The sequence below is a fragment of the Numenius arquata genome, chromosome 3 (assembly GCF_964106895.1).
Source record: "Numenius arquata chromosome 3, bNumArq3.hap1.1, whole genome shotgun sequence".
Taxonomy (NCBI): domain Eukaryota; kingdom Metazoa; phylum Chordata; class Aves; order Charadriiformes; family Scolopacidae; genus Numenius; species Numenius arquata.
Window position 1 is genome coordinate 49,616,817 of NC_133578.1, and position 24,450 is coordinate 49,641,266.

A 24,450-nucleotide genomic window follows, 5' to 3' on the forward strand; every position below is an offset into this window, starting at 1 on the left:
GACTTCCTCAGCTAGGCAGGGAACTGGGAGAACAGATATATGTACAGGAGCACTGAGGACCTCACCAGTAATTCGGAGGTAAAAAATAGCTTCTTTGGTCATTTGCTGTTTATTAATTGTTGAATATTTGGCTGAAGCTTCAAGTTCATCTGCAAAGCTGTTTAAATAGGGGAAATTTAAGAGTTGATTTCTCACTTTAACAAACCGATGTGTTAAACCACAGGTTAACCGCAACAGATAATAAAGGCAAGGTAATGGAGCTCTGTATGCAGGATTTGCTATACAGGGACATTTTGAAGTAGTCCTGAACTGCATATGGTTTCATAACTACGTACAATAAAAAAAACATAAATAATCTGCCTGATAATTTCTCAGATATATCATACTTAGGTATTCTTCATTTAAGGGAAGAGTAGAAAGAACACTGAGAAAATAAACAAAAGAACCCATGTGTTTTTCAGTGTTTATCCCTAGAATAATTGTTGTGCTGTCTCTCCAACCCATCCTGCCAGTATGTGGTGAAGAGAGTATGTCACACTTGGTTTCAACTATCTGACAACGTAGCTTTGAAAATAAAAGTTACCGTTTTAGCAACGACCTCTTTTTGTTCAGCAGAAGTAACAAAGGTGAGGAATAACATTGCCATACTGTGTTTCATACATTGTGTAGGCAGTAGATTTTCTGTTTTTCAGCAACAGAAAATAGCTGTTATAGATAAAGCCATGTATTTTCTTAGTTTCTAGTGCCAAACTGAAACGGAAAAAGAATTGGTTTGGAACAACTTTCTACACGGAATTAACTGCAGATGGAGAAATTAAAAAAACTGCAAAATCAAGTAGTTCTTCAAATCCAAAATGGGATGAGCAGCTGACAGTGTAAGTACATTTTTTGGTTGTTTAATACTATTTATTAGGCAGACGTTGCAGGCAAATATTTACTAAGCTTGGCTGCCTACGTAGTTTTCTCTAGCTGTTGATGACTAAATGCAGACATAAGATGACATTTTATCTCAAATGATCTTTTTCTCAATTCTTACAACGCTTTGAGAATATTTCTTTGTACAGAGAGTGTTCCTTGCATACAGTTGCAATACATGGTATACTCTTGATAGTTGTTAGTGCTGTGGACCATTCAAGTTTAAGATTCCTCTCTAGAAGATGTTACCAATTATAACCATGTCATTCTCGACTTTAAAAGGAAAAAAATCTCAGCTGGGTAAGTAGTAGTTATGAGGAAGGTCACTTTTCCTGTTAAATTTCCTAACAAAGGGATACACACACAAGAATAGTTTACTGCAGAGGGACCCTGCACCTTATCCTAATATTTGACCTTTTTAACCTTCTTGTGGTTTGATTTGGTTTAACTATGCTACGGGTGTAGATACACCTGAGTATGACTCTACGAAGAGCTGGCAGTCTCGCACTGTGCAATTGGCTGGAGTGCGTTATTGTACAAGCAAGATTGTACCGCTTCAGTTTTGGGTCTGGAAACAGCATAGCTACCGTCAAGCGGCGTTGAGGATGGGACAGTACATTTGACAGCATCTGACCTGTCTTTGGGTGATAGCCGGCTTTCTTAGTAGTAGGAACCACGTCAGGTTCCTACAACTAGCAGTGCTGGAGAGTGGTACAGCATACCTACCTTTGGGGAATTGTTTGCTTGGCAACACTTACTTACTAACTAAAGACCTGGGCTAAAGCAGGTGGGGTATTCCTGTGCCACGTTTCTCAGTGCTTCAGGTTTACTAGGGCTTATTACCCCTTTGCAATATTGCAAAAGAGAACAATACAGTCTTGGACCTAATGATGATCTTGAGGAGTTATTACTAGCACAAGTAATAGGCCAGTCAGCCTCACCTCTGTGCCTGGCAAGATCATGGAGCAGATCCTCCTGGAATCTCTGCTAAGGCACGTGGAAAATAAGGAGGTGATTGGAGACAGCCAACATGGCTTCACCAAGGGCAAATCGTGCCTGACAAATTTGGTGGCCTTTTACAATACTGCCACAGACTTGGTGGACAAGGGCAGAGCAACAGGCGTCATCTACCTTAACTTATGCAAGGCGTTTGACACTGTCCCGCACGACATCCTGGTATCAAAATTGGAAAGTCATGGGTTCGATGGATGGACCACTTGGTGGATAAGGAACTGGCTGAATGGCCACACTCAAAGGGTTGTGGTCAATGGTTCAATGTCCAATTGGCAGCCAGTGACAAGTGGAGTTCCTCAGGGGTCAGTACTGGGACCAGTGCTGTTCAACATCTTTGTCAGAGACATGGACAGTGGGATTGAGTGCACCCTCAGCAAGTTTGCCGACGACACCAAGCTCGGTGGCGCGGCTGACATGCTGGAGGGAAGGGGTGCCATCCAGAGGGACCTGGACAGGCTTGAGAGGTGGGCCCATGCAAACCGCATGAAGTTCAACCAGGCCAAGTGCAAGGTCCTGCACCTGTGACATGGCAATCCCAGGCACAAATACAGGTTGGGTAGAGAATTGCTAGAGAGCAGCCCTGAGGAGAAGGACTTGGGGGTGTTGGTGGATGAGAAGCTCAGCATGAGCTGGCAGTGCGCACTGGCAGCCCAGAAAGCCAACCGCATCCTGGGCTGCATCAAGAGAAGTGTGGCCAGCAGGTCATGGGAGGTGATTCTGCCCCTCTACTCTGCCATCGTGAGACCCTACCTGGAATACTGTGTCCAGCTTTGGAGTCCTCAACACAGGAAGGACATGGACCTGTTGGAACGGGTCCAGCGGAGGGCCACGAAGATGATCAGAGGGATGGAGCACCTCCCCTATGAAGACAGGCTGAGAGAGCTGGGGTTGTTCAGCCTGGAGAAGAGAAGGCTCCGGGGAGACCTCATAGCAGCCTTCCAACATCTTTAAGGATGCTCTCCATAGAGCACAAAAGATCTCAATCCCAACATGTAGGAAATTGGGTAAGGAAGGCAAGAAACCACCATGGTTGAGCCGGGACCTGCTGGTCAAACTAAGGGGCAAGATGGGGCTACACAGGAAATGGAAGAAGGGACAGGCAACCTGGGAAGAGTATAGGGATGTTGCCCGGCTGTGTAGGAATAAGGTCAGGGAGGCCAAGGCACAGCTAGAATTGGACTTGGCAAGGGACATAAAGAAAAACAAGAAAGGCTTCTACAAGTACATTAACCAGAAAAGGAAGGTTAAAGAAAATGTACCCCCCCTAATGAGCAGCAATGGGGAACTTGTATCAACAGAGGAGGAGAAGGCGGAAGTTCTCAATAATTTTTTTGCCTCAGTCTTCACTGGCAACCCCTCTCCTCCTAGCTCTTGTATTGATGGCCCACAAGTTGAGGATCCAGGTGACAAAGTCCATCCCACTATAACTGAAGGCATGGTACGTGATCACCTAAGGAATCTAAAGACATACAAGTCCATGGGACCTGATGAAATCCATCCCAGAGTCCTGAAGGAACTGGCTGATGAAGTTGCAAAACCACTTTCCATGATATTCGAAAAGTCATGGCAGTCAGGTGAAGTCCCTGCAGACTGGAAGAAAGGAAACGTCACACCCATTTTTAAAAAGGGTAGAAAGGAGGACCCTGGGAACTACCGACCTGTCAGCCTCACCTCTGTGCCTGGGAAGATCATGGAACAGATCCTTCTGGATGCCATGCTTGGGCACATGGAGGACAGGGGGATGATTCAGGACAGCCAACATGGCTTTACTAGGGGCAAGTCCTGCCTGACTAACCTAGTGGCCTTCTATGATAAAGTGACTAGGTCAGTAGACAAGGGGCGACCTATGGATGTAATCTATCTGGACTTCTGTAAGGCCTTTGACACAGTTCCTCACAACATTCTACTTGCCAAATTGGAGGGATACGGATTTGATGGGTGGACGGTTCGGTGGATAAGGAATTGGCTGAATGGTCGCACCCAGAGGGTGCTACTCAATGGCTTTAAGTCCAGATGGAGAGCAGTGACTAGTGGTGTCCCTCAAGGGTCCGTCCTGGGACCAGTACTGTTTAACATTTTTATCAAAGACATAGACAGAGGGATTGAGAGCACCATCAGCAAGTTTGCAGATGACACCAAGCTGTGTGGTGTTGTCGATACACCAGAGGGACGGGATGTCATTCAGAGGGACCTGGACAGGCTGGAGAGGTGGGCCCAGATGAACCTCATGAGGTTCAACAAAAGCAAGTGCAGGATTCTGCACCTGGGAAGAAACAATCCTCAGTATAAATCCAGACTGGGGGATGAGGTATTAGAAAGCAGCCCTGAGGAAAGGGACTTGGGGGTGCTGATGGACGAGAAGCTGGACATGAACAGGCAATGTGCTCTCGCAGCCCAAAGGGCCAATCACATCCTGGGCTGCATCAAAAGAAGTGTTGCCAGCAGATCCAGAGAGGGGATTCTGCCACTCTACTCTGCTCTGGTGAGACCTCACCTGGAGTACTGTGTGCAGGTCTGGAGCCCTCAATATAGAAAGGACATGGACCTGATGGAGCGGGTCCAGAGGAGGGCCACCAAAATGATCAGGGGGCTGGAGCACCTCTCCTATGAGGACAGGCTGAGGGAGCTGGGGTTGTTTAGCTTGGAGAAAAGGAGGCTCCGGGGAGACCTCACAGCAGCCTTCCAGTACCTGAGGGGGGCCTACAGGAAGGCTGGGGAGGGTCTGTTTACAAAGGCCTGCAGCGACAGGACGAGGGGCAATGGTTTTAAGCTGGAGAAGGGGAGATTTAGATTGGATATTAGGAAAAAATTCTTTACTCTGAGGGTGGTGGAACACTGGAACAGGTTGCCCAGGGAGGTGGTTGAGGCCCCTTCCCTTGAGATATTCAAGGTGAAGCTCGACGAGGCCCTGGGCAACCTGGTCTAGTAGGAGGTGTCCCTGCTGACTGCGGGGAGGTCGGACTAGATGACCTTTGGAGGTCCCTTCCGGCCTGGACCAATCTATGAATCTATGAATCTATGAACATCTGAAGGGAGCCTACAGGAGAGCCGGAGAGGGACTCTTTGTCAGGAAGTGTAGTGACAGGACAAGGGGTAATGGTTTTAAATTGGAAGAGGGGAGATTTAGATTAGATATTAGGAGGAAATTCTTTCCTGTGAGGGTGGTGAGGCACTGGAACAGGTTGCCCAGGGAAGTTGTGGATGCCCCATCCCTGGAAGTGTTTAAGGCCAGGTTGGATGGGGCTTTGAGCAACCTGCTTAGTTGGAGTAGCACCTGCCTAGTGGGAGGTGTCCCTGCCCATGGCAGGGGGGTTGGAGCTGGATGATCTTTAAGGTCCCTTCCAACTCTAACCATTCTGTGATTCTATGATTCTGTGATTCTAAGTACAGAGCTATCAGTATGTTGACAGAGACCGGAGTTGCTGTTGAGGAGGCGGGTTTGGTTTGGCAGGATTTGGTGAGCTGATAGAAAGGAGGTAATTTGGTATGCGCGGTACAGCCAGACTCATTCCATCAACAGTATTACTTACTTAGGATCTTACCCTTACATATATATAAGGTATTCCGCCCCCCTCTTCCTATTGGAATGGTATCATTGCTTCAGTTGGCCAGTCTATTTGAGGATAAGTGGACTCTCTGGCTTGCCCTGTTCCCCTCACTTCTATGGGTCTGCGTGAGCACCAGCAATATATTCTCTCTGTGTAGGTGTTGGGTTTTTTTTGCTTTTCTTTGCTGAGCTGGTCTTTTAGTAAAACTTCCATCCTGTTCAACATGAAAAAATATATTAGCTCATGGGTTTCAGCAAAAATGATCCACGTTGCCCAACACATTCAAGTGACTGTAAAGCTAGCCATGTTGTTGGGAGGGTGGGGGTTGTTTTTAGTATTGTTTTCATCCGTGCTGATATAACTTTCTCTGTCCAGTACTGATGGATACATGGCCTTTGACCTTTTGCAGTACAGTGGTTCTACTCCATTTTTCACAGCCAGGAGCACTCTTGAAGTACTAGTACTGGCCTGTACTACAAAACTTACTCTCCAGCACCTGGCATAGCTTCCCATTGTCCTTCTGCAGCAGGGGAGAGATCACTGCCAAAGGTTATCATAATATTACTCCAATTGGGTCCTTTGCCTTTCTGCTTCACTCCAATTTTTACTTTAGCTTCATCATTTGATTTTTTCCCCCTCTGATTTCTGTGAGTATGCATTATGGTTATATATATATTTGTGGATTCACAAATAATGTTTTACCAATACTTTCATGGCAAGCTGACACCTATTAAGTGGGTTCTTCCTGCTTGCAGGTAGCTGTTTGGTTGCTTTTTCCTTTTTAAGCTATTTCGTGTTTTTCTTTCTAGCGACAGACAATTATACTTAACACCTTTTTCACCACATTTAGTAATGTGACGTTTTAGTTAGAATTCTGGAATAGTGAGGAATAAGTAAAACATGTATTTCATAAATAAAGTAAGATATGTTTTATATAACTGAGATTTGAGCTTAGTGTAGGTTATTCTGATACTCCTCAAATTCCTTATGCTGTTGTAGTAATGCACTGTTTGATCTTCATACAAGTATAAATATAATAGTGTTTGCAGTCCTTAGTTAAAAACTTCCCCTTGCAGTACAAAAGCTTCTTTCAGTTAATTAGTATCAAGAAATACAATAAATATGAGAAAGTGAATTAAGTTCAAATACTCCTAGTAATGAGTACGAATACTTTAAAATCTGTATATATTTTTTACAAAAAATGTATTTTATATGCAGGAATGTGACTCCACAGACTACGCTGGAATTTAGAGTGTGGAGCCATCACACTTTAAAAGCAGATGCTTTATTAGGAAGAGCCACTGTAGACTTGAGACAAGCTTTGGAAATACACAATAGAAAATGTAAGTTATCATGAAGGATATTTTGAGTAAAGTAGAATTATTATTACTAATCTATATATGAAGCTGGCAACCAGACTACTAACTATACATGTAATTACAACTGACTTTCAGTTGATGTCTTTACTTGTCTCTTCTGGAGATGTCTGTGCTATCGAGAGCAATTTAAATGTAACAATGGCATGTAATAATTTTGAAAGAACCATTAGATGTACTACAAATTAAGTAAAAGCGGAAGTGATTAACTATGTTTTGTGGCAAAGTAATAACTAATTTGCTAGAAGATCTGTTTTAGACTTGGTAAAAAGAAAAAGAAAGTCTAAACTTTCAGAAAAGCCATCTATGTAGTTTTTTATGTTTTCCTCCTCTGGAATCACTAATAGGAAGGGTGGATATTTTTCCCTCATAATTTAGCTGCCCAGAGAGCAGTAGGAACCAGTGATTAATGAAACAATTGAGAAGTTCATTTTAGTACATTAGAGATTGTTGCGTTCTATGTAACTTCTAATTTTAATTGTCTTTAGTAAAATTAAATCAGGTCATCTTTATCTAATTTGCTCTTAAAATTTTTTTTCATTAGTACAAGAAGATGGTGAATCCACACTTTAAATTCCACTCCAGAGTGGCAGTAGAATTCCAGCTAAACCAATTTCTAATCTTTCTTACAAAGTTAGATAAGCAAACCTGATAGGTCTGTTTAGGGAGGTTGGGGGAAAGGAGAGCCGGAAAAATATTTCATTTTTCTGATTCTTACAGAAAAATGAAACAGAATCCAATATCAAGTGAGGTTTCTTCAGTAGTATTATAAAGATTCTGCCCAAGATACCATAGTTAAGCAGAAGAAATGCTTCTTTTTTAAATTAAAAAGAAAAGACTGTATTAGAAGAAGAACTGGGTTGTAATAATGATAGCAAAAAATAGTTAATATTTTAACTACTTCTAACAAAATAGTTAATATTTTATTACTGTAGATCCAGGGGATGTACAGTCCAAAAACTTGACAAATTCTTTCAGGGAGTGGTTGTACCAAAAGTAATTTATGTGCAGGGTTTCTGATTTGGGCAAGTCAGGAGTTTGACATACGCAGAAGGATCCAATAATTCAGCTACAGAGTTATCTGATTGATACCCTTCAGTCATTCAGTCATTGATACCTTATCTAAGATGCAGCACTTGAAAGGCTGTTTACTGAAGAAAATGTAAAGAGGGGGTTCTCTAAATGCAGAAATTTTAGAATTAGTGCTGTTACTTTCTCCTGGTAACCGCCACCAGTGTTGAATTGCTGCCCACACCCCTCCCAGCTTTCTTGCCAGCCCAGTTGAACTACAGCCAACTGTTGGTCTGGTTTGGGGAAAGAACCTGTTAAAACAGCAGAAGCTAAATCAATCACCCTTCGCAGAAATGATCATTTATAACTATGTTAATTTAACGACTCAGTGGTAGGCTAGTTTCTTCTTTCGCTACTTTCAGGTAGTACCATTTTCCAAAATGCAGATTGCTAAATCAATAATTCTGTAGATTTGGGAGCTTTGTGCTTGCTTCAGTGATTTAAAGTGCTTCAAAATCCATTGTAATACAGCAGTGGGTGTCTGCTAGTAATTGCTGCCCAATTACGGTAAAGTAACAGCTTGGGGGTGTCTGGCAGTAGCTTATGGTAGCCTTCCCTGTTTTCATGCTTATTGTTCATTTATGATACATGTCAAGAATGAAAAAAAAATAAGGAAATGCTAGTTTAATGCATGAAAGTGCTTTAACTTTATCTTGGAATAGCTCCATATGCTATCGTATGGAGGGAAATACGGTGGTGTATCTTGAAAAGTTAATCTTTTAATCTGACACGGCAAATATTAAAAGGCCTTAACCATTTTAACCTGATTAATGTGAACTCATAGCTGACTGTGTTTGGATTTATGACACGTAGCTTTAACTGCTATTCCTAGTGATAGTTGATTTAGAGAGAATTACGCAGCATCCACAGCGTGTTTTGCCTCTGGATTATGTGTGTCCCTACAGATGTGTGCATTGGTTATCAGTCAGACTGAATTCTTTCACTGCACCATGTACACATTTTTTAATGTATCTCGGTTATCTCAAAGTTTCTTTTGGTGAAAAGAGTTTCTGATTTAATTTTTGGTTACTTGAGGCATCCTCTCTTACTGTTTAATCCTTGGAGGTGGGATCTATGAAAATGCTAGTAAGGATTTACTAAAAATAATTTCAAAAAATGAGGAAGGACTCTCTGCAGTCTTTGCGTTTACTTCTTCCTCAAAGTGATGTTCTTTTTAGTGATCTCTTAGAATTAGTTTTGGAAGGCGATATGAGAAAAGAACATAAGCTCTGGTTGTAGAATGAGGTTCCCTGTGACTTGTAATATTTGGATGTGGAGTTCCGAAGTTGTTTGACTAAGCCTTCTCATGGTGTGTAAGTGGTACATAATTTCAAAAGGGCTTAGTGGAAACAGCAAACCTGGGAAATCATTAACAACAAAGTACTGAAACCATGTGGGGTCCTATAGCATACCTGTAGAATATGCAAATGGCCAATTAATTTTTATGGAAAACTGTGCTTTTACCCACAGCAGATGTAAATTTACACAGCTCCTTAGTGATTTCTTGTTGATTTGAATCACCTGAATCTCTCTTTTGTTCAGTTTTGTACAACTAAATGCGTGTCACATTTTTGTGTTGAAAGTCTCTTCTAATGTTGTTTAGAATTTAATCTTTCCTTTATCCCTTCTCTCCTTCTCTCCCCTTATCCACCCTAACTCCATTTTTAGTAGAGAAGGTGAAAGAACAGTTGAAACTCTCTTTGGAGAACAAGAGTGGCATGGTGCAAACAGGTGAACTGACAGTTGTGCTAGATGGTTTGGTTGTTGAACAAGAATCTCTTACAAATCTCAGTTCATCAGCAACCAGTAAGTTAAAATAATTAAATTGTACGGTAATACTTTGATGAGGATTTTGCACAGATATAATAGAATTTTTCTGTTGAATTTGTTTCTTACTGTTCAGTAGAAGTTCAGCAAAATGGCGAGGCCGTGCATGAAAGCAGAGATGCTTCATCAAGAAGTACATCCAGGTTGGAATTTACTTTTGTGTTTTACACTATATGCAGTATATTAGCAAATTTATCAGTTGAAATGTTTGCATTTTTTGTGGCTTTTTTTTTTAATTTTTAATTTATTATTTTGAAGGGATTAGATTTTAACCGTCAAGCCCTAAGTTATGTTACCACAGGTTTTAGAAACACTGCTTGTATGATAATTACATAATTTGGTTCGAGGAGAATTAAATTTACAACTCAGTTCTTCCTCTGCTGGTAGAGTCTGCTCTCCCCTACTTTATCATTGCCTCTTGGATGTGTAGCCCTCAGCATAAAAATCCAACTGATGGGAAGTCTACTAAATGTACAGCAGAGATTAGGGGAGCAGTGGTTCAGTGTGGTATTGTGTACTTAATTCCATCCATTTTCTTCTGCTGTTGAAGAACCATCTCTAATCATGTCTGCCAACTTGCTGCGAAGTACCATCTGAACGGAAGGAAGAGGAAAAAAAAGCCTAAATTGCTTCCCTTTCACCCAGTTGCTTTTTAAGGTCGTGATCAGGAAGTTGTTTAAGAGACTTGTATTGCGTTTAGGAAGCAGTATTCAGAACGCTGAAGCAAAGGGATTGCCTCCTTCCACCTGAAGTGGCAAAAAAAAGTCTTTGGCATCAATTTAGAGCTTCATACTGGTCTTTTCTATCTTTATACCAGCTTAAGGACTGTCTGGAGAGGAGTAGATTGCCCCCTCGCCACTAGTGAGTCAAATAAGTCAACATTCACATTGATTTAATGTTACTGGCCTGCTCAGTGAACCCCTTTCCGTTTAAGTTTACACACGATGGAGTGAAAAAAACCATACAATTGCTATGCATTTGAGTGACAGGGACACGTTTGTCCTTTTCTGCTCAACTTGTTTATTTTTTTTTAATATGTGGAGATTTTTCTCTGTTCCCCCATGGATGCGCAATATGAGTGAGTGAGGGTAAAAAGTTGCCACTTCATGGTTTTCTTTAGAAAGGTTTGGGACTGTTAAAAGCAATTTGAAACACATCTTCATACTGTTTTGAAAGAGTAGTAACAATCCCTTGTTTTCATTCAGCTATTGTTGCTGGAGGTGCGGCTTTTACTGGGATCCTGCTCTTGATGTTGATATATTGCTTTACAGCAGTTTTCCATACAACTATCCAGCAGTTTTGATTTACAGTTTTAAAATTAAGAGATGAAGAAAAGTTTTAAGCTAGCTTCTGTGCATGTCTTAAGGAAGCAAATCGTGTTTGTAGTCTACAGTTGAAAAGGGATAATACTTTAATTCTTTGTTTATACTACTCCTTCGGAGTTGGGTATGGTAGTTGGGTACGGAGTTGGGTACAGTTGTTAGACTGGTAGACGTCTAACAGTTCTCACATCTTTGGTCATATGTTTAACTTATCTTTAATTTTTAGCCTCTACTCCTTGATAAGATGGGAAGTTGGCATTGAATGTAATTTTCACAATATGTGTCTTTCTTGGGTGGCTTTAAACATTTTGGGATAGGTTTAAGTAAGAACAGTGCAACTGAACAAGACTTTCCATTCGCAAGCACTTGCACTACATTTATTTCCATGTGGCCTTATAAACACATAGCCGCCTGTGTGTATCTGTCCTCACAGTGTTCCATCCTGCCTATGCATAGAGAAACTCATCTTCTTTTCCTCTTACCGAGGGAGAGTTTTGTTACTCTCTTATCTTATGGCTAGAACAATTTTTGGAGATACGACAAACAAAACCAATTGTTCCACTTGCCTAATGAGACAAAAAGTTTTCCTGCTCAAAGCTGCACTTTGGAAGAGACCCTCAGGCAGTTTTGGAAGATGTGGCAGGCACATCAGTCTGCTCAACTCAATTCTAATATGTCATTACAAGTAAAAGATGAGGTGGAAATGGAAAATCTTATCTAAGTGTCTGAAATCCTCAAAACCAAAATTTGCCTTTTGTTCCTTAATTGTTTTGGTCTTGCACTTGACTTATTTAGACTGCAAACATTGTGTTACAAACTGCTGTGAATTTACTTCGATTTCTTTATTTATGTCTTTATCATTATTTAGTGTAGGATTTGGTTTAGTAGCGTAACGGTTTAACATGTTGTTTATAGTAACCTAAAATGATCTTTTATTTTTACCAAGATCTGCTTGTGACATTTCTAATGGGATAGACAATCAAGTACCTTCCAACTCTGTAGTACAGAATACATTCTGTATAGAAGCTGTTAATGGAGACAGCACACCATCTCCTACTCACGTTGCAGCCAGACCCAAAAACACACCAGTACCAAAACCACTCGCAGCTCAGCCTGTCAACAGCACTGGTAAGAACGGGAGAGTTACGAGAGCATGTTCCGTAAGGCTTTTTTATCTGGTTGAAATGTATCTGAAGTCAACCCACTTCTTGTGTACATTTTTTGTTAGATTTCAAAAACACTGAAGCCCAGACTTCAGTATTGGGCTTGTATAATCTTGCGTGTCCACTTCTGTGAATTTTTCTGCAGCAGATCCATTCAAAAATGTACTAACTTTCATACTTTCCCGTCAGTTCTCTGAGGAAGAATGATGCAAAGGTTCCAAAACTTCCATTTCTCTGTCCCATATTACTGGTTGTCTGGAGGAGGAATCACATTTCTTTCACAGTTAATTTGAGTAACTATAGTTAAGATTCTTTAGCCATTAGATAAATGGGATTTTTAGTGCTGTCAGGGAACTGCGGTGCTCTGAGTTGAGATGTGTTGCCTTCCCTTGCCTTCCATTTTTTTTTGGCCTTCCATTTTTGCCTTTGCCATTTTTTGCCTTCCTTTTTTTTTTCAAAGGGTATGCTGTTTCAAAACCGGTATTGGCAAAGACTAGATTTCATTTTTGTCTTGGACACAAAAACTCTTGATTATGACTACAAGTAACATTCAGTACAGTAAAACAAGTGAAAAGAAAGTCTTTTTTAATTTTTGATCCTCTGGCAAAACTTTGCATCTAATAATGACTGTGCTTTCTAAGCACTTTCTGCCTTTTCTCGGCTGTTTGAGAGAGATTACAGTGATAGCAGAGGAAAAAGATAACCTTAATAGAAATATGCAAGCTGTTAAATGGTAGAACAGAGACTGTCAAACTTTCTGTAATAGAGTGGGAAATGTGGGTATGGTGGGAAGATAGCAGAAACAATTAGGAACTTTAAAAAGGTAATGATTCAATTAGGCCTCCTCTGAAGCTTTTCTCTATTTGGAGAACTTGAATTTGATTCCCGTCTCTTTTCAGTTGAAGGCCAGAGGGCATGTATATTATTTAGGCATTGCTCCCTTTTTCTTCCGTAGCGGAGAGATCCATTTTAAATCTGTATTAGGATAGGGTAATTGCAAAAAGAATTGATTTGTTCAAATAGTAATATTGATGGAATCACCACTGAGCTTGCACTGAGGCACTGATATAACAGTTTTCAACTACTGTACCAGTTGGTGGAAACATTTTTAAGGCAAGGCATAAAATAGGTCTCCAGCATTTGTTGATGAGAGACATATTTTTTTTTTTCCCCCACTGTTGTGCTTAGCAGGATGGTAACCTCCTGTCATGTTGCCAGAATTGCAGAAGTAATTGTGAAGTAATTGTCTGATGTAATGCTTTATAGATCTGTTTTGGAGATCAGCTTACTAAAAGAGCTGGTGATTTGTCAGTTATTTTGCTTCTAACTTCATTATGTAATCCCATTCACTCTTTCATGTGGATGAATTGTATTTTTTTTAATGAAATCTGAAATTTCAATTGGCTTTTTTCCTATTTAAGTAAAATTGTTGCTAGTTAAAGCAGAAGTTTGAAGAACCTTGATCAGGTTGTCTGTAATTATGATTTTTTTTAATTTTTTTTTTAATGTCATGTTTTACATTTGTTTGGAATAATACGAAGTCTTGACATGTCTTAATGTAGTTAACCTGTTTTGCGTTAGCTGGAAATAGTGATGTATTGCCCTGGAATAGTTGTGTTCAAAAAGCAATGCCTCTAGACTAGAGATCTTAGGAATCTGCTGCTGCCTGTAAAATCATGCTTATCATTATGCATATCAAGAAAATATTTATGACCCAGCGATAATTCCTTAAGGAAACAGACTTGCTAATTTAAACACATTGCTGATGACAGGTTTATTGTTTCTAATTCTTTGACCTGCTTTTCTGACCGTCTGGGAAAGCAAGAAATTGGTGACGTTAATATGTATAAGTAGAACCTGGCTATTTTTTTATATGTAAGAGTGTTACACGGAATTAAGGTAAATGAACTCTTTAAAATGATGGAACAGCATTTTATAGGCACTAGTCTAGGGTTAAATTTTGCAAATCTGTATCAATAAGGTTATAAGTATAGAGCAACTGTATTTGGCCTCAGTCCTTAGAATTGTAAACTGATAGTATGCTCTTAGATAGAAAATGACGTGAAGTCTACGTTGCATGTTATATTTATTCTTGTAGAAAAATAGTTCCAACTCTAGAAGAGGTACAAACTGGTGAGTTTAAATAGAATTGTCACTGTCTGGGGTTGAGTAGTGCTGTAGAAAATGAAAGCTGTGATTGATGTTGCACTACTTTTAATATGGCCTTGACTTTTAATGGGGATTCTACCGACTGCTGTACCTGATTTCGCTTGTCTAAGACAAAATCATATTTTGCTGAGATACTGTTCTGCTAAGCTTTGCAGATGATTGGTGTTGATGTGCTGTTGGCCAAATGGGCCTGAGAGTAATAAAGCCTTCTTAGCCCCCTTTTCTTGCTAAATCCATGCCTGCTTTAAACCTTTTATGAGATTATGCTTGCCTGAGTTGGATGACATTTGTATTGTTCTTTAAAAGACAGAAATTGATTTACTTTGTGATTCTAAAATAATTCTATTCAGTCATTGAACTACCCAAGTGATGTTAGCCAAATACTAATTTTTATATTTTAATACCACTTTTGGAGGGGGATTTTTTTTCCAAGGCACACATTGGGAGGGTTTTCCTTAATTGTGGGGTTCTGTACCTCAGCTCTGAAAAAGGAAAAAAAATAATCTGTAAGACCTGCCTCTTAGTTTTCCAAATTTCATAGAGTTATTTATCTCATAATATTTTTCTTCCACAGAATCACAGAATGATAGGGGTTGGAAGGGACCTCTGGAGATCATCTAGTCCAACCCTCCTGCCAGAGCAGGTCCACCCAGAGCAGGTTGCACAGGAACATGTCCAGGCAGGTTTTGAATGTCTCCAGAGAAGGAGACTCCACCACCTCTCTGGGCAGCCTGTTCCAGTGCTCGGCCACCCTCAAAGTAAAGAAGTTCCTCCTCATGTTTAGATGGAACTTCTTGCATTGAAGTTTGTGCCCATTTTCTCTTGTCCTCTCACTGGGCACCACTGAAAAAAGACCGGCTCCATCCTCTTGACACCCTCCCTTTAAGTATTTATAGGCATTGATCAGATCCCCCCTCAGTCTTCTCTTCTCCAGACTAAAAAGACCCAAGTCCCTCAGCCTTTCCTCCTAAGAGATACGTTCTAGCCCCTTAATTGTCTTCATAGCCCTCTGCTGTACCCTCTCCATCAGTTCCCTGTCCTTCTTGAACTGGGGAGCCCAGAACTAGACACAGTGCTCCAAGAACTGGACACGGTGCTCCAATGTCATGTCATACTAATCAAGATGATTTTTTTTTTTTGAAGTTGATAGAAGTTCAGAGTTTCAAAGCAAATAAAGCAGTACTGTTTTCTGGGAAGCAGTTGGGTATCTTTTACTAATCTAAAGAGTAAGGTGGAACGTTGAGTTGACCAAGTTATGCAGAAAGTAAGAAATTACCTCGGGAGGGAAGTACAGGGAATGGCTTGCAGACTATAAGTTTTAATTACAGCTTTAACTGAGGCAGATGCATTGTGACTTTTTGTCATCTAAGACAAAAATGCTGCTTATAGCATATAGGTGTGACTTAAACAACATGGAAGGAATATGTTTACACCAAAAGTTTTTCATTTGAAAAGTAAACCTCATCAGATTCTGATACACAAATGTTATTATTTCCCATTTCTCAGTTAATGGCGAGTCATCCGCCTCTGCACCAGAAGCTGGTAATTCTTCTATCTCTGAGGCTCCAGTAGGTTCAGATGAAGCTCCCGTGTCTTCAGATTGCAGTAACACTACAGAAGAACCTCGGTCAACAGCTGAAGCAACTAGTTGTTCTGAAAGCCACACTTCTGCATCACCTGCTGTGTCTGCTGGACTAGAACCTACGGCTGCAACAGACTGTGCCCAGCCTCACGCTAGAAACAGTATCGCGGCAGACGCAGCAAAACCAAGGGAATCCTCCTCCACCTCAAGTGCAGCTGCAGAACCCGTGAGACAGCAGCCCGGTAACGCCAGTACAGAACCTTTGCCACCGGGGTATGTGGGCTTGATTTTAATGCTATAATGATGCTACGTCTCAACTTGCATATAAAGAAACAGAAATTGAATTCTATACTGGGATTGCCAAATCGGTCAATTTGCTAAGACGAAGTTACTTGACCTAAAATGGGGTTATTACTGCTGCTATAACTAGCTAGTACCTCTTGTTGCAGAAGGTAACAACTGGTAACTGATTTGCTGAGACAGTATTGTGAGCTAAACAGACAAATTCATAGAATCACAGAATGGTTAGAGTTGGAAGGGACCTTAAAGATCATCGAGTTCCAACCCCCCTGCCATGGGCAGGGACACCTCCACTAGAGCAGGTTGATCAAAGCCCCATCCAGCCTGGCATTAAACACTTCCAGGGATGTGGATCTTCCACAACTTCCCTGGGCAACCTGTTCCAGTGTCTCACTACCCTCACAGGAAAGAATTTCCTCCTAATATCTAATCTAAATCTCCCCTCTTCCAATTTAAAACCATTACCCCTTGTCCTGTCACTACACTTCCTGACAAAGAGTCCCTCTCCGGCTCTCCTGTAGGCTCCCTTCAGATATTGGAAGGCTGCTATGAGGTCTCCCTGGAGCCTTCTCTTCTCCAGGCTGAACAACCCCAGCTCTCTCAGTCTGTCTTCATAGGGGAGGTGCTCCATCCCTCTGATCATCTTCGTGGCCCTCCGCTGGACCCGTTCCAACAGGTCCATGTCCTTCCTGTGTTGAGGACTCCAGAGCTGGACACAGTATTCCAGGTGGGGTCTCACGAGCGCAGAAGGGTAGAATCACCTCCCATGACCTGCTGGCCACACTTCTCTTGATGCAGCCCAGGATGTGGGGGGGCTTTCTGGGCTGCCAGTGCACATTGCCTGCTCATGTTGAGCTTCTCATCCACCAACACACCCAAGTCCTTCTCCTCAGGGCTGCTCTCCAGCCAAATTCTTGGGCATTATGGACATGAAGACTTTCCATTTGATATATTCAAACTTATTTGGATCTTAATTGTTACTCCTTTGGTTCTCAAACTATGAGAATGTAGTAGGGACCAACATACAAAGAGATGAAAATTAATAAAATAGTCTATAAATACTTGTAGGGGCTTGCTGTGTAACAATGAGATCAATAGTATTATAGGTAAAAATACAGATTTGAAGTATATGTATGTGCTCAGAATAGCTAGAAACTTTTAGTTCTGCTAGGCTGTTAGAAACTACTTCTGTAGTCCTAAACCTTAAATGCAGAATTAAAGATGTGCTTAGACATTAAATGAAAATGTAGTACATGCTGTAATGTATGTATATTGATCTTAAAATGTTTTTGTAGGTGCTTTCTTGTTTGAGTGAAAAGATGTCTTCAGTAACTAATTGGAAATACTGACATTTCTATAATAGTCTAAATATTAACTATTTTAGCATTTTCTGAACACAGAAATTGTTTCTTAACCCAAGGTATATATACCTTGTATATACCAGTGATCACTGTAGCTGATCTTTCAGAGAGCCTGTCTTTTACCAGCCCCCTCTGAAAGGGGGTTCAGTAAGTTATTAGTGACATGACACTTGAGTTTCTGCAGTTGGATAAACATGAAAACAAGCATCTAAAAAAGCTAGAAGTATTGTATATATATTGTTGGGGGAAGCTGCAAAGTTTTTAATTTTCAGATGCTTTGACAACGGAAGCTCTTATAGGTCGGAATTCCTGGGGTGATCCCCCCCTCCACACAACACACTTCCTTTTTTTTTTTTTTTTTTAAATTACACGCTTTCCCACTGAGGACGGGGTCGTGAGGTCCAGGCAGAGAACACACTATGGCCAAATGCACTTCTTCATCATTCCTCCCTGATCGCGTTTCTGTGGGGGGCTTTTTGTGTTGCCCCCCACCTCCCCGCATCTCCCAAATGTAGTTGAGTCTCCATTATGTTTAGCCCTAGTAACTGTAGCACACTGCTGCTCCTCTCTTACCTTCTGGTAGTTTTAGCTTTTAATCCCTTGAACTGCAGAAAACATTTTGTAGGAGTTTTATAGAATACTCTCTAATAGTGAGGAAATCCACATCAAATCCTTCGAGTAGCAGGCAAGGCATTCTGCCTATGTTTTTAGGAGCTAATTAATTATGTATATAAGAAAACCGAACATATATCTAATGCAAGCAATTGCTTCAGGTTTTCATCTAACATTTATCCTAGTTTCCTCTCCCATTTATAAATACTTCTATTGCATTATGGCAGTTCTCAGCAGCATGAAACTTCAGTTGTTTATGATGTTTGGTCTTCTCTCCATTTTCAATGTAAGTTTGCTTTGCAACTAAAACTGAAAAAACAATCCCCAGAGATATCAAATGGAGAATTTACCAGGATAGGAGACAGAAACACAGGAAAACTGCCTGATAGGACACATTTCAGGTTCACTCTGATCTGAAAGATCCTGTTGTTTGTTGGATATGGGGAACAGTGCTTCAAAATGTAAACTCCCTCTTTTTTTGAGAGAGGAAATGCAAAGAATGCATCTCTAAGCGCTTTTTGAGTGAGGTTATTTTAGCATCCAAGCCTTGAGCAGATAATTAATTGGCTTTGTTTTCAGATATCTTAAATAGAATTTGAAAATGCTTGTGAGTATTGATGTATGCTCGTTTTATGTACCAAGGCCCTTAAAGAAGCCGTTATGGTGATATCAGTTCAAGTAGAAAGTAACTGATGTGTGTTCTAGTGTGAGTTTTCTTCGGAGTTTTAGAATATGTTTTGGATCATAATATTTTAATTCAATACCAAGGTAATTTTTTTGGCTTAGTGGAAAATAAGTCCTAAAAAAGCATTTTCACCTGGATTTACATTTAAGTCTTTTTGTCTTGAAGGTGGGAGCAAAGAAAGGATCCTCATGGTAGAACTTACTATGTTGATCACAACACACGAACTACAACATGGGAAAGACCACAGCCCTTACCTCCTGGGTAATGTAGACTTTTTTGATGTAAATATGGTAAAGGTACTGTTTGGGGGTTTTTTGGTGTAGGAAAAATACGTGTTTTTATAAAAAGCTCATCAAAACTTTATAATACAACATATATTAAGAAATTCTAGCTTTGAGTTAATTTAGAATTATATTAATTACAGCTATTTTTACAGGAATATTGATGCTGTATATGTTGCTTGTTCTGATCACTTGTTCAAATACAGCTACTAAATCATTTTGTTCTTCCTTTAAGCATTATTGGAGCACCTTTATTTAGGTGGCACTGCCAGGTGTAGTGCACTGGTTCCAAACCTCAGGTTTCCTGGCAGACTTTTTTCTGTGAAACCTGCCAACATTGTTTATTGTCACAGGAATTTACAAAGTTAAAAATGAGGTGACGGAGAGCTCAGCATGTTAGTGCTTGAAGTCCGTGTTTGCTCATTGTGATTGTCCTTCTACTGATAAAGTTGGGGAGTACTTTGGGGTACTTTAGAAACCTAAAATCATGCCTGTGACTCCTGCACTTCATTCAGGTACTGTCTAGGAGATTAACATAAAGAGAAAATGAGTTAATGTAATATTACTGAAAAATTTAACTGTTAACATTTGTGTTTCTTGAAAGCTGGGAAAGAAGAGTTGACGATCGTGGCAGAGTTTACTATGTGGACCACAACACCAGAACAACAACGTGGCAGCGACCAACAATGGAATCAGTCAGGAACTTTGAGCAATGGCAATCTCAACGGAATCAGCTGCAGGGAGCTATGCAACAGTTTAACCAACGATACCTCTATTCGGTAACTTTTACGTAAAATTTACAAATAAGTGGAGAGGTATAGGTATACTTTTTGTTCTTTAACTTTTTCTAAAGTGAGTTTAAAGCTATTCAGTCGTATGCGTTATGAGACATATGGCATCAGTAATTCTGATTCTGTTAAGAAGTGATAACAAAAATCATCCTTAAAGGCCAAAAAAGTACTCCCCTCTGAGTGTGCTCCCTAACTTGAGTCTTGTGAACAGCACGATACTTAAGACTTTTAATGACAGTAGTAAGAGGTAAAACCGAAGCAGTCCCTAAACTGAAAAAGGAATGCAAAAGTTGAATTCTGGGCATTTTCAACATTAAATGGCCTTCAAAACTGTTGTAGTGATGAGGAGTCATTCGTTAGTACAGGCGGCAGTTCTTCTACTTTGAGCTCATTTTGAGGCTTAAGCACCTGGTTCAGCTCTGGAATTTCTCTCGGAGAGTTGCTGACTTCTTCTGCCCGAAGAAAATACCGTTTTTCCATCTGTGACTGGATAAATAGGATAGTTGCTTTTTCAGAGTTAAAAATGATGCATGTCACTGCCATTCCATTTTAAGAATTGTGCTTGGTCTCTTAAAAAAAGATCCAATCCCAGTGTTAATGTAGCAAAGCTGGAGTGTTTTAAAGAAGAAAACATTGAAGTAATACAAATCTGAAACAGCTTCATTGGACTAGGACTCTATGCGTCTGCAGACCTAACTTTGCTTTGAATTTACGGAATCATGGAATTGTCAGAGTTGGAAGGGACCTCTAGAGATCATCTAGTCCAACTCCCCTGCTAAAGCAGGATTGCCCAGAGCACATCACTCAGGACTGCATCCAGGCAGGTCTTGAAGATCTCCAGAGAAGGGGACTCCACACCCTCCCTGGGCAGCCTGTTCCAGGGCTCTGGCACCTTCACCGGACAGAAGTTCTTCCTCATATTTGAATGGAACTTCCTATGTTCCAGCTTGTCCCCGTTGCCCCTTGTCCTGTCACTGGAAACCACTGAAAAGAGTCCAGCTCCATCATCCTTCAACGCACCCTTTAGGTACTTTGATGGGACTTTATTCAGCTGCCCCTCTCAAGTAAAGGGTACTGCAGTATTCTTAGGGTACTGCAGTATTCTTACATTTAACCGTTATCAGTCTCTTTATCTAATTACACTTTATATCTCAGCACTAGCAATAGCAGAAATGTGCATCACCACTAATTTTCTTAACTCCTAGAGCTGCGCATCAAAGTCAATTTATATTACGCAATTAGAGAAAGATAGAATGGTTGAGGTTGGAAGGGACCTCTGGAGGTCTCTGGTCCAAGCCCCCTGCTCAAGCAGAGCCATCTGGAGCTTGTTACCCAGGACCATGTCCAGATGTTTTACGTATCTCCAAGAATGCAGACTCCACCACCTCCCTGGGCAGCCTTTGCCAGTGCTCAGTCACCCTCACAGTGAAAAAGTGCTTCCTGATGTTCAGAGGGAACCTCCTGTGCTTCAGTTAGTGCCCATTGCCTCTGGTCCTATCACTGGGCACCACTGGAAAGAGCCTGGCTTTGTCCTCTTTGAACCCCCCCCTTCAGGTATTTATATACATTGGTGCCATTTAATGCAAATACAAGAATCACAGCTGAAACATATCAAGCCAAGAACTCTTGCTGAGCTTGTTGTGCTTGTTTATTACTTTGACCAGTTGCTTTAACGTCTAAGGAAACTCTCACTTTTCCTTATCCTAAGATTTATTTTGTTTTGAGCTAGAGTATTCTCTCAGGGAACAATATACTTTTTAAAGTAAATTATGTTCCTTTCTTCATTTAATGATAACTCTTACTGAAAATCACAGACTTATTTCTTAAAATGTCCCATTTCATCTTAGAATCATTAAATTAGGGTTTATTTGTGAGACAAAATTACTTGAAGAAAGAGAAAAGAGAACTCAGCTGTTTGCATCTTTTTTGAATTCTGTTTTCTGAGTATCAGTTGCATACCTAGAACTCACGTTTTGTTAGGGGAAAAGAATTGAAATTAGGGCCAATGGGATCCTGGGCTGCGTAGGGAAGAGTGTGGCCAGTAGGTCGAGGGCCTCCCCCTCTCTCTCCCCCTCTACTCTGCACTGGTGAGGCCACAACTGGAATACTGCGTCCAGTTCTGGGCTCCCCAGTTCAAGAGAGACAGGGAACTACTGAAAAGAGTCCAGCGTAGGGCAACTAAGGTGATTAAGGGATTGGAGCATCTCCCTGATGAGGAAAGGCTGAGAGAGCTGGGGCTCTTTAGCCTGGAGAAGAGAAGGCTGAGGGGAGACCTTATTAATGCTTATAAGTACCTAAAGGGCGGGCTGAAGGAGGATGGAGCTGGACTCTTTTCAGTGATTCCCAGTGATAGGACGAGGGGCAACGGGCACAAGCTGGAACATGGGAAGTTCTATTCAAATAGGAGGAGAAACTTCTTTCCGGTGAGGGTGCCAGAGCCCTGGAACAGGCTGCCCAGGGAGGGTGTGGAGTCCCCTTCTCTGGAGATCTTCAAGACCCTCCTGGATGCAGTCCTGAGTGATGTGCTCTGGGCAACCCTGCTTCAGCAGGGGAGTTGGACTAGATGATCTCTAGAGGTCCCTTCCAACTCTGACAATTCCCTGATTCCATGACTATGTTAAAAAAAGTGTGAATGCTTTTTTTTTTTTTTTCACTGTAGTGCTTCTGTATACTTTTCTTCTAGAATTGTTAAGGTCAAACTACAGCTAACTTTTCTTCCTCTGGTGACATATCAGGACTGGCTTTATAGCAGTTTATAAGTGAGATTGTAATATATTTTTGGGGAAAAAGTTAATACATTTCATGAGTGAGAGGATGTTTCAATTGCCTTGAATGGTCACAGCTAAACTACGTGAAGGAGGATGTAGTGATTTCAGTTACTTTTATTTTTACCTGGGTTAATATATTGCGCTCCTTTTGGTGTTGAATCTGGCTCGTCCCGTGCCACTGCCTAGTGCTTCAGAATGTTCTGTTAAATACCCGTTACCCAGCAGCCATATGCAAATCCTTGGACCCTCCAAGATGATGGGGAACCTCTGAATCGGGCACCCAGTCAGTTCTCTGGCAGACAGTGTTTTCTGTTGTGCGCTATTCTTTCTATACTCACCGCAGAGAAGTCTTCGGAGACAGGGTCTTTGTGACCGTATAGTTTCCAGAAGCAGAGAAGGCTTAACTGCCTTTGCTGCTGAGATAATGCTAATTCTCTGTTCACATCTAGTAGCTGGTGGCTGGAACAAAGAGGGAGCTTGATTTGGAGTGTAACTCTTGCATTTCCTTTTGATCCTTGCTCTGTTTCTGTTTCGCAGGAAAAATATCCTAGCTTTTTTTTGGCGTGAATTTCCTGTTGTAAACTCTGAAGGGGATTTGAGATTTTTGGACTGCAAGTGCTATACAAAGCAGTATTAGTAGCAAAGTGATCCTTCAGATACTCTTTGGAAAATGTAGATTGGTTCCCATGTATCAAAATTCCATTCTGCACAAAAAAAAACAACAGAAGAAGAATCTTAGCATCCAAAAAATTTTAGAGGGTGGATGCTTTTAGTTATAAATCAGAGCATGGATTCTGCGGTGCTGGAGCATGTCCAGAGGAGAGCCACCAAGCTGGTGAGGGGTCTACAGAACAAGTCGTATGAGGAGAGGCTGAGGGAACTGGGCATGTTGTTTGGAGAAGAGGAAGCTGAGAGGAGACCTCATTGCCCTCTACAACTCCCTGAAAGGAGGTTGTAGAGAGGTGGGTGTTGGCCTCTTCTCCCAAGGGAATAATGGCAGGACCAGAGGAAATGGTCTGAAGTTGGGGCAGGGGAGGTTTAGATTAGATATTAGGAAGAATTACTTTCCTGAGAGAGTGGTCAGGCACTGGAACAGCCTGCCCAGGGAGGTGGTGGAGTCACCATCCCTGGAGGTATTTAAGGAACATGTAGATGTGGCTCTTCAGGGCATGCTCTAGTGCCTGAGATTGTGGGGGTCTTTTGTGTGTGTATGGTTGGACTCAGTGATCTCAGAGGTCCTTTCCAACCATTAAGAGTATGTGATTCTGTGAATTTCTGCCTTTTACATTTTATTTTTCCTGTGCTTTGTTTTCTTGGGAGCTATTTGGGATTTCTGGAGGTTACAGTATTGCGAGCTTAGCATGATTTTACATATAATTTAATCTTTTGTGTTTTACTTTTTTTTTTCCTTTTAACCTTACTGTATGTTGGTATAATTTTAACCACCTGCGTCTTTTAATGAATGCAGCTGCATTTGCAGAGAATGACAAAGCCTGAAAAAGAGCCAAACATCCAGGGAAGACATCGTGTATTGAGGAAGCAAAAAACCCCTATGTTGGCAGTAACCACTGTGGTTGGAAATGTTTGTTATGCTAAAGCGTGTTCTTTAAGCAAGAACATTGTGCTTATCTGCTTATGCGTGCTTCCGCAAAACTTCCGTGAACT

At 41.0% G+C, this 24,450-nt stretch overlaps 1 protein-coding gene across 1 annotated transcript in view; it reads left to right on the forward strand.

Annotated features, from left to right (window-relative positions):
- WWP1 (WW domain containing E3 ubiquitin protein ligase 1) overlaps nucleotides 1-24,450 on the forward strand; it is a 74,391-nt gene that overhangs the window by 31,375 nt on the left and 18,566 nt on the right. Inside the window, exons 3-10 of the mRNA XM_074146058.1 lie at nucleotides 737-875; nucleotides 6,696-6,820; nucleotides 9,593-9,730; nucleotides 9,828-9,894; nucleotides 12,020-12,201; nucleotides 15,912-16,260; nucleotides 19,111-19,206; nucleotides 19,831-20,005. Coding sequence (XP_074002159.1) covers nucleotides 737-875; nucleotides 6,696-6,820; nucleotides 9,593-9,730; nucleotides 9,828-9,894; nucleotides 12,020-12,201; nucleotides 15,912-16,260; nucleotides 19,111-19,206; nucleotides 19,831-20,005 — 1,271 coding nt within the window. The remainder of the gene's footprint in view (nucleotides 1-736; nucleotides 876-6,695; nucleotides 6,821-9,592; nucleotides 9,731-9,827; nucleotides 9,895-12,019; nucleotides 12,202-15,911; nucleotides 16,261-19,110; nucleotides 19,207-19,830; nucleotides 20,006-24,450) is intronic.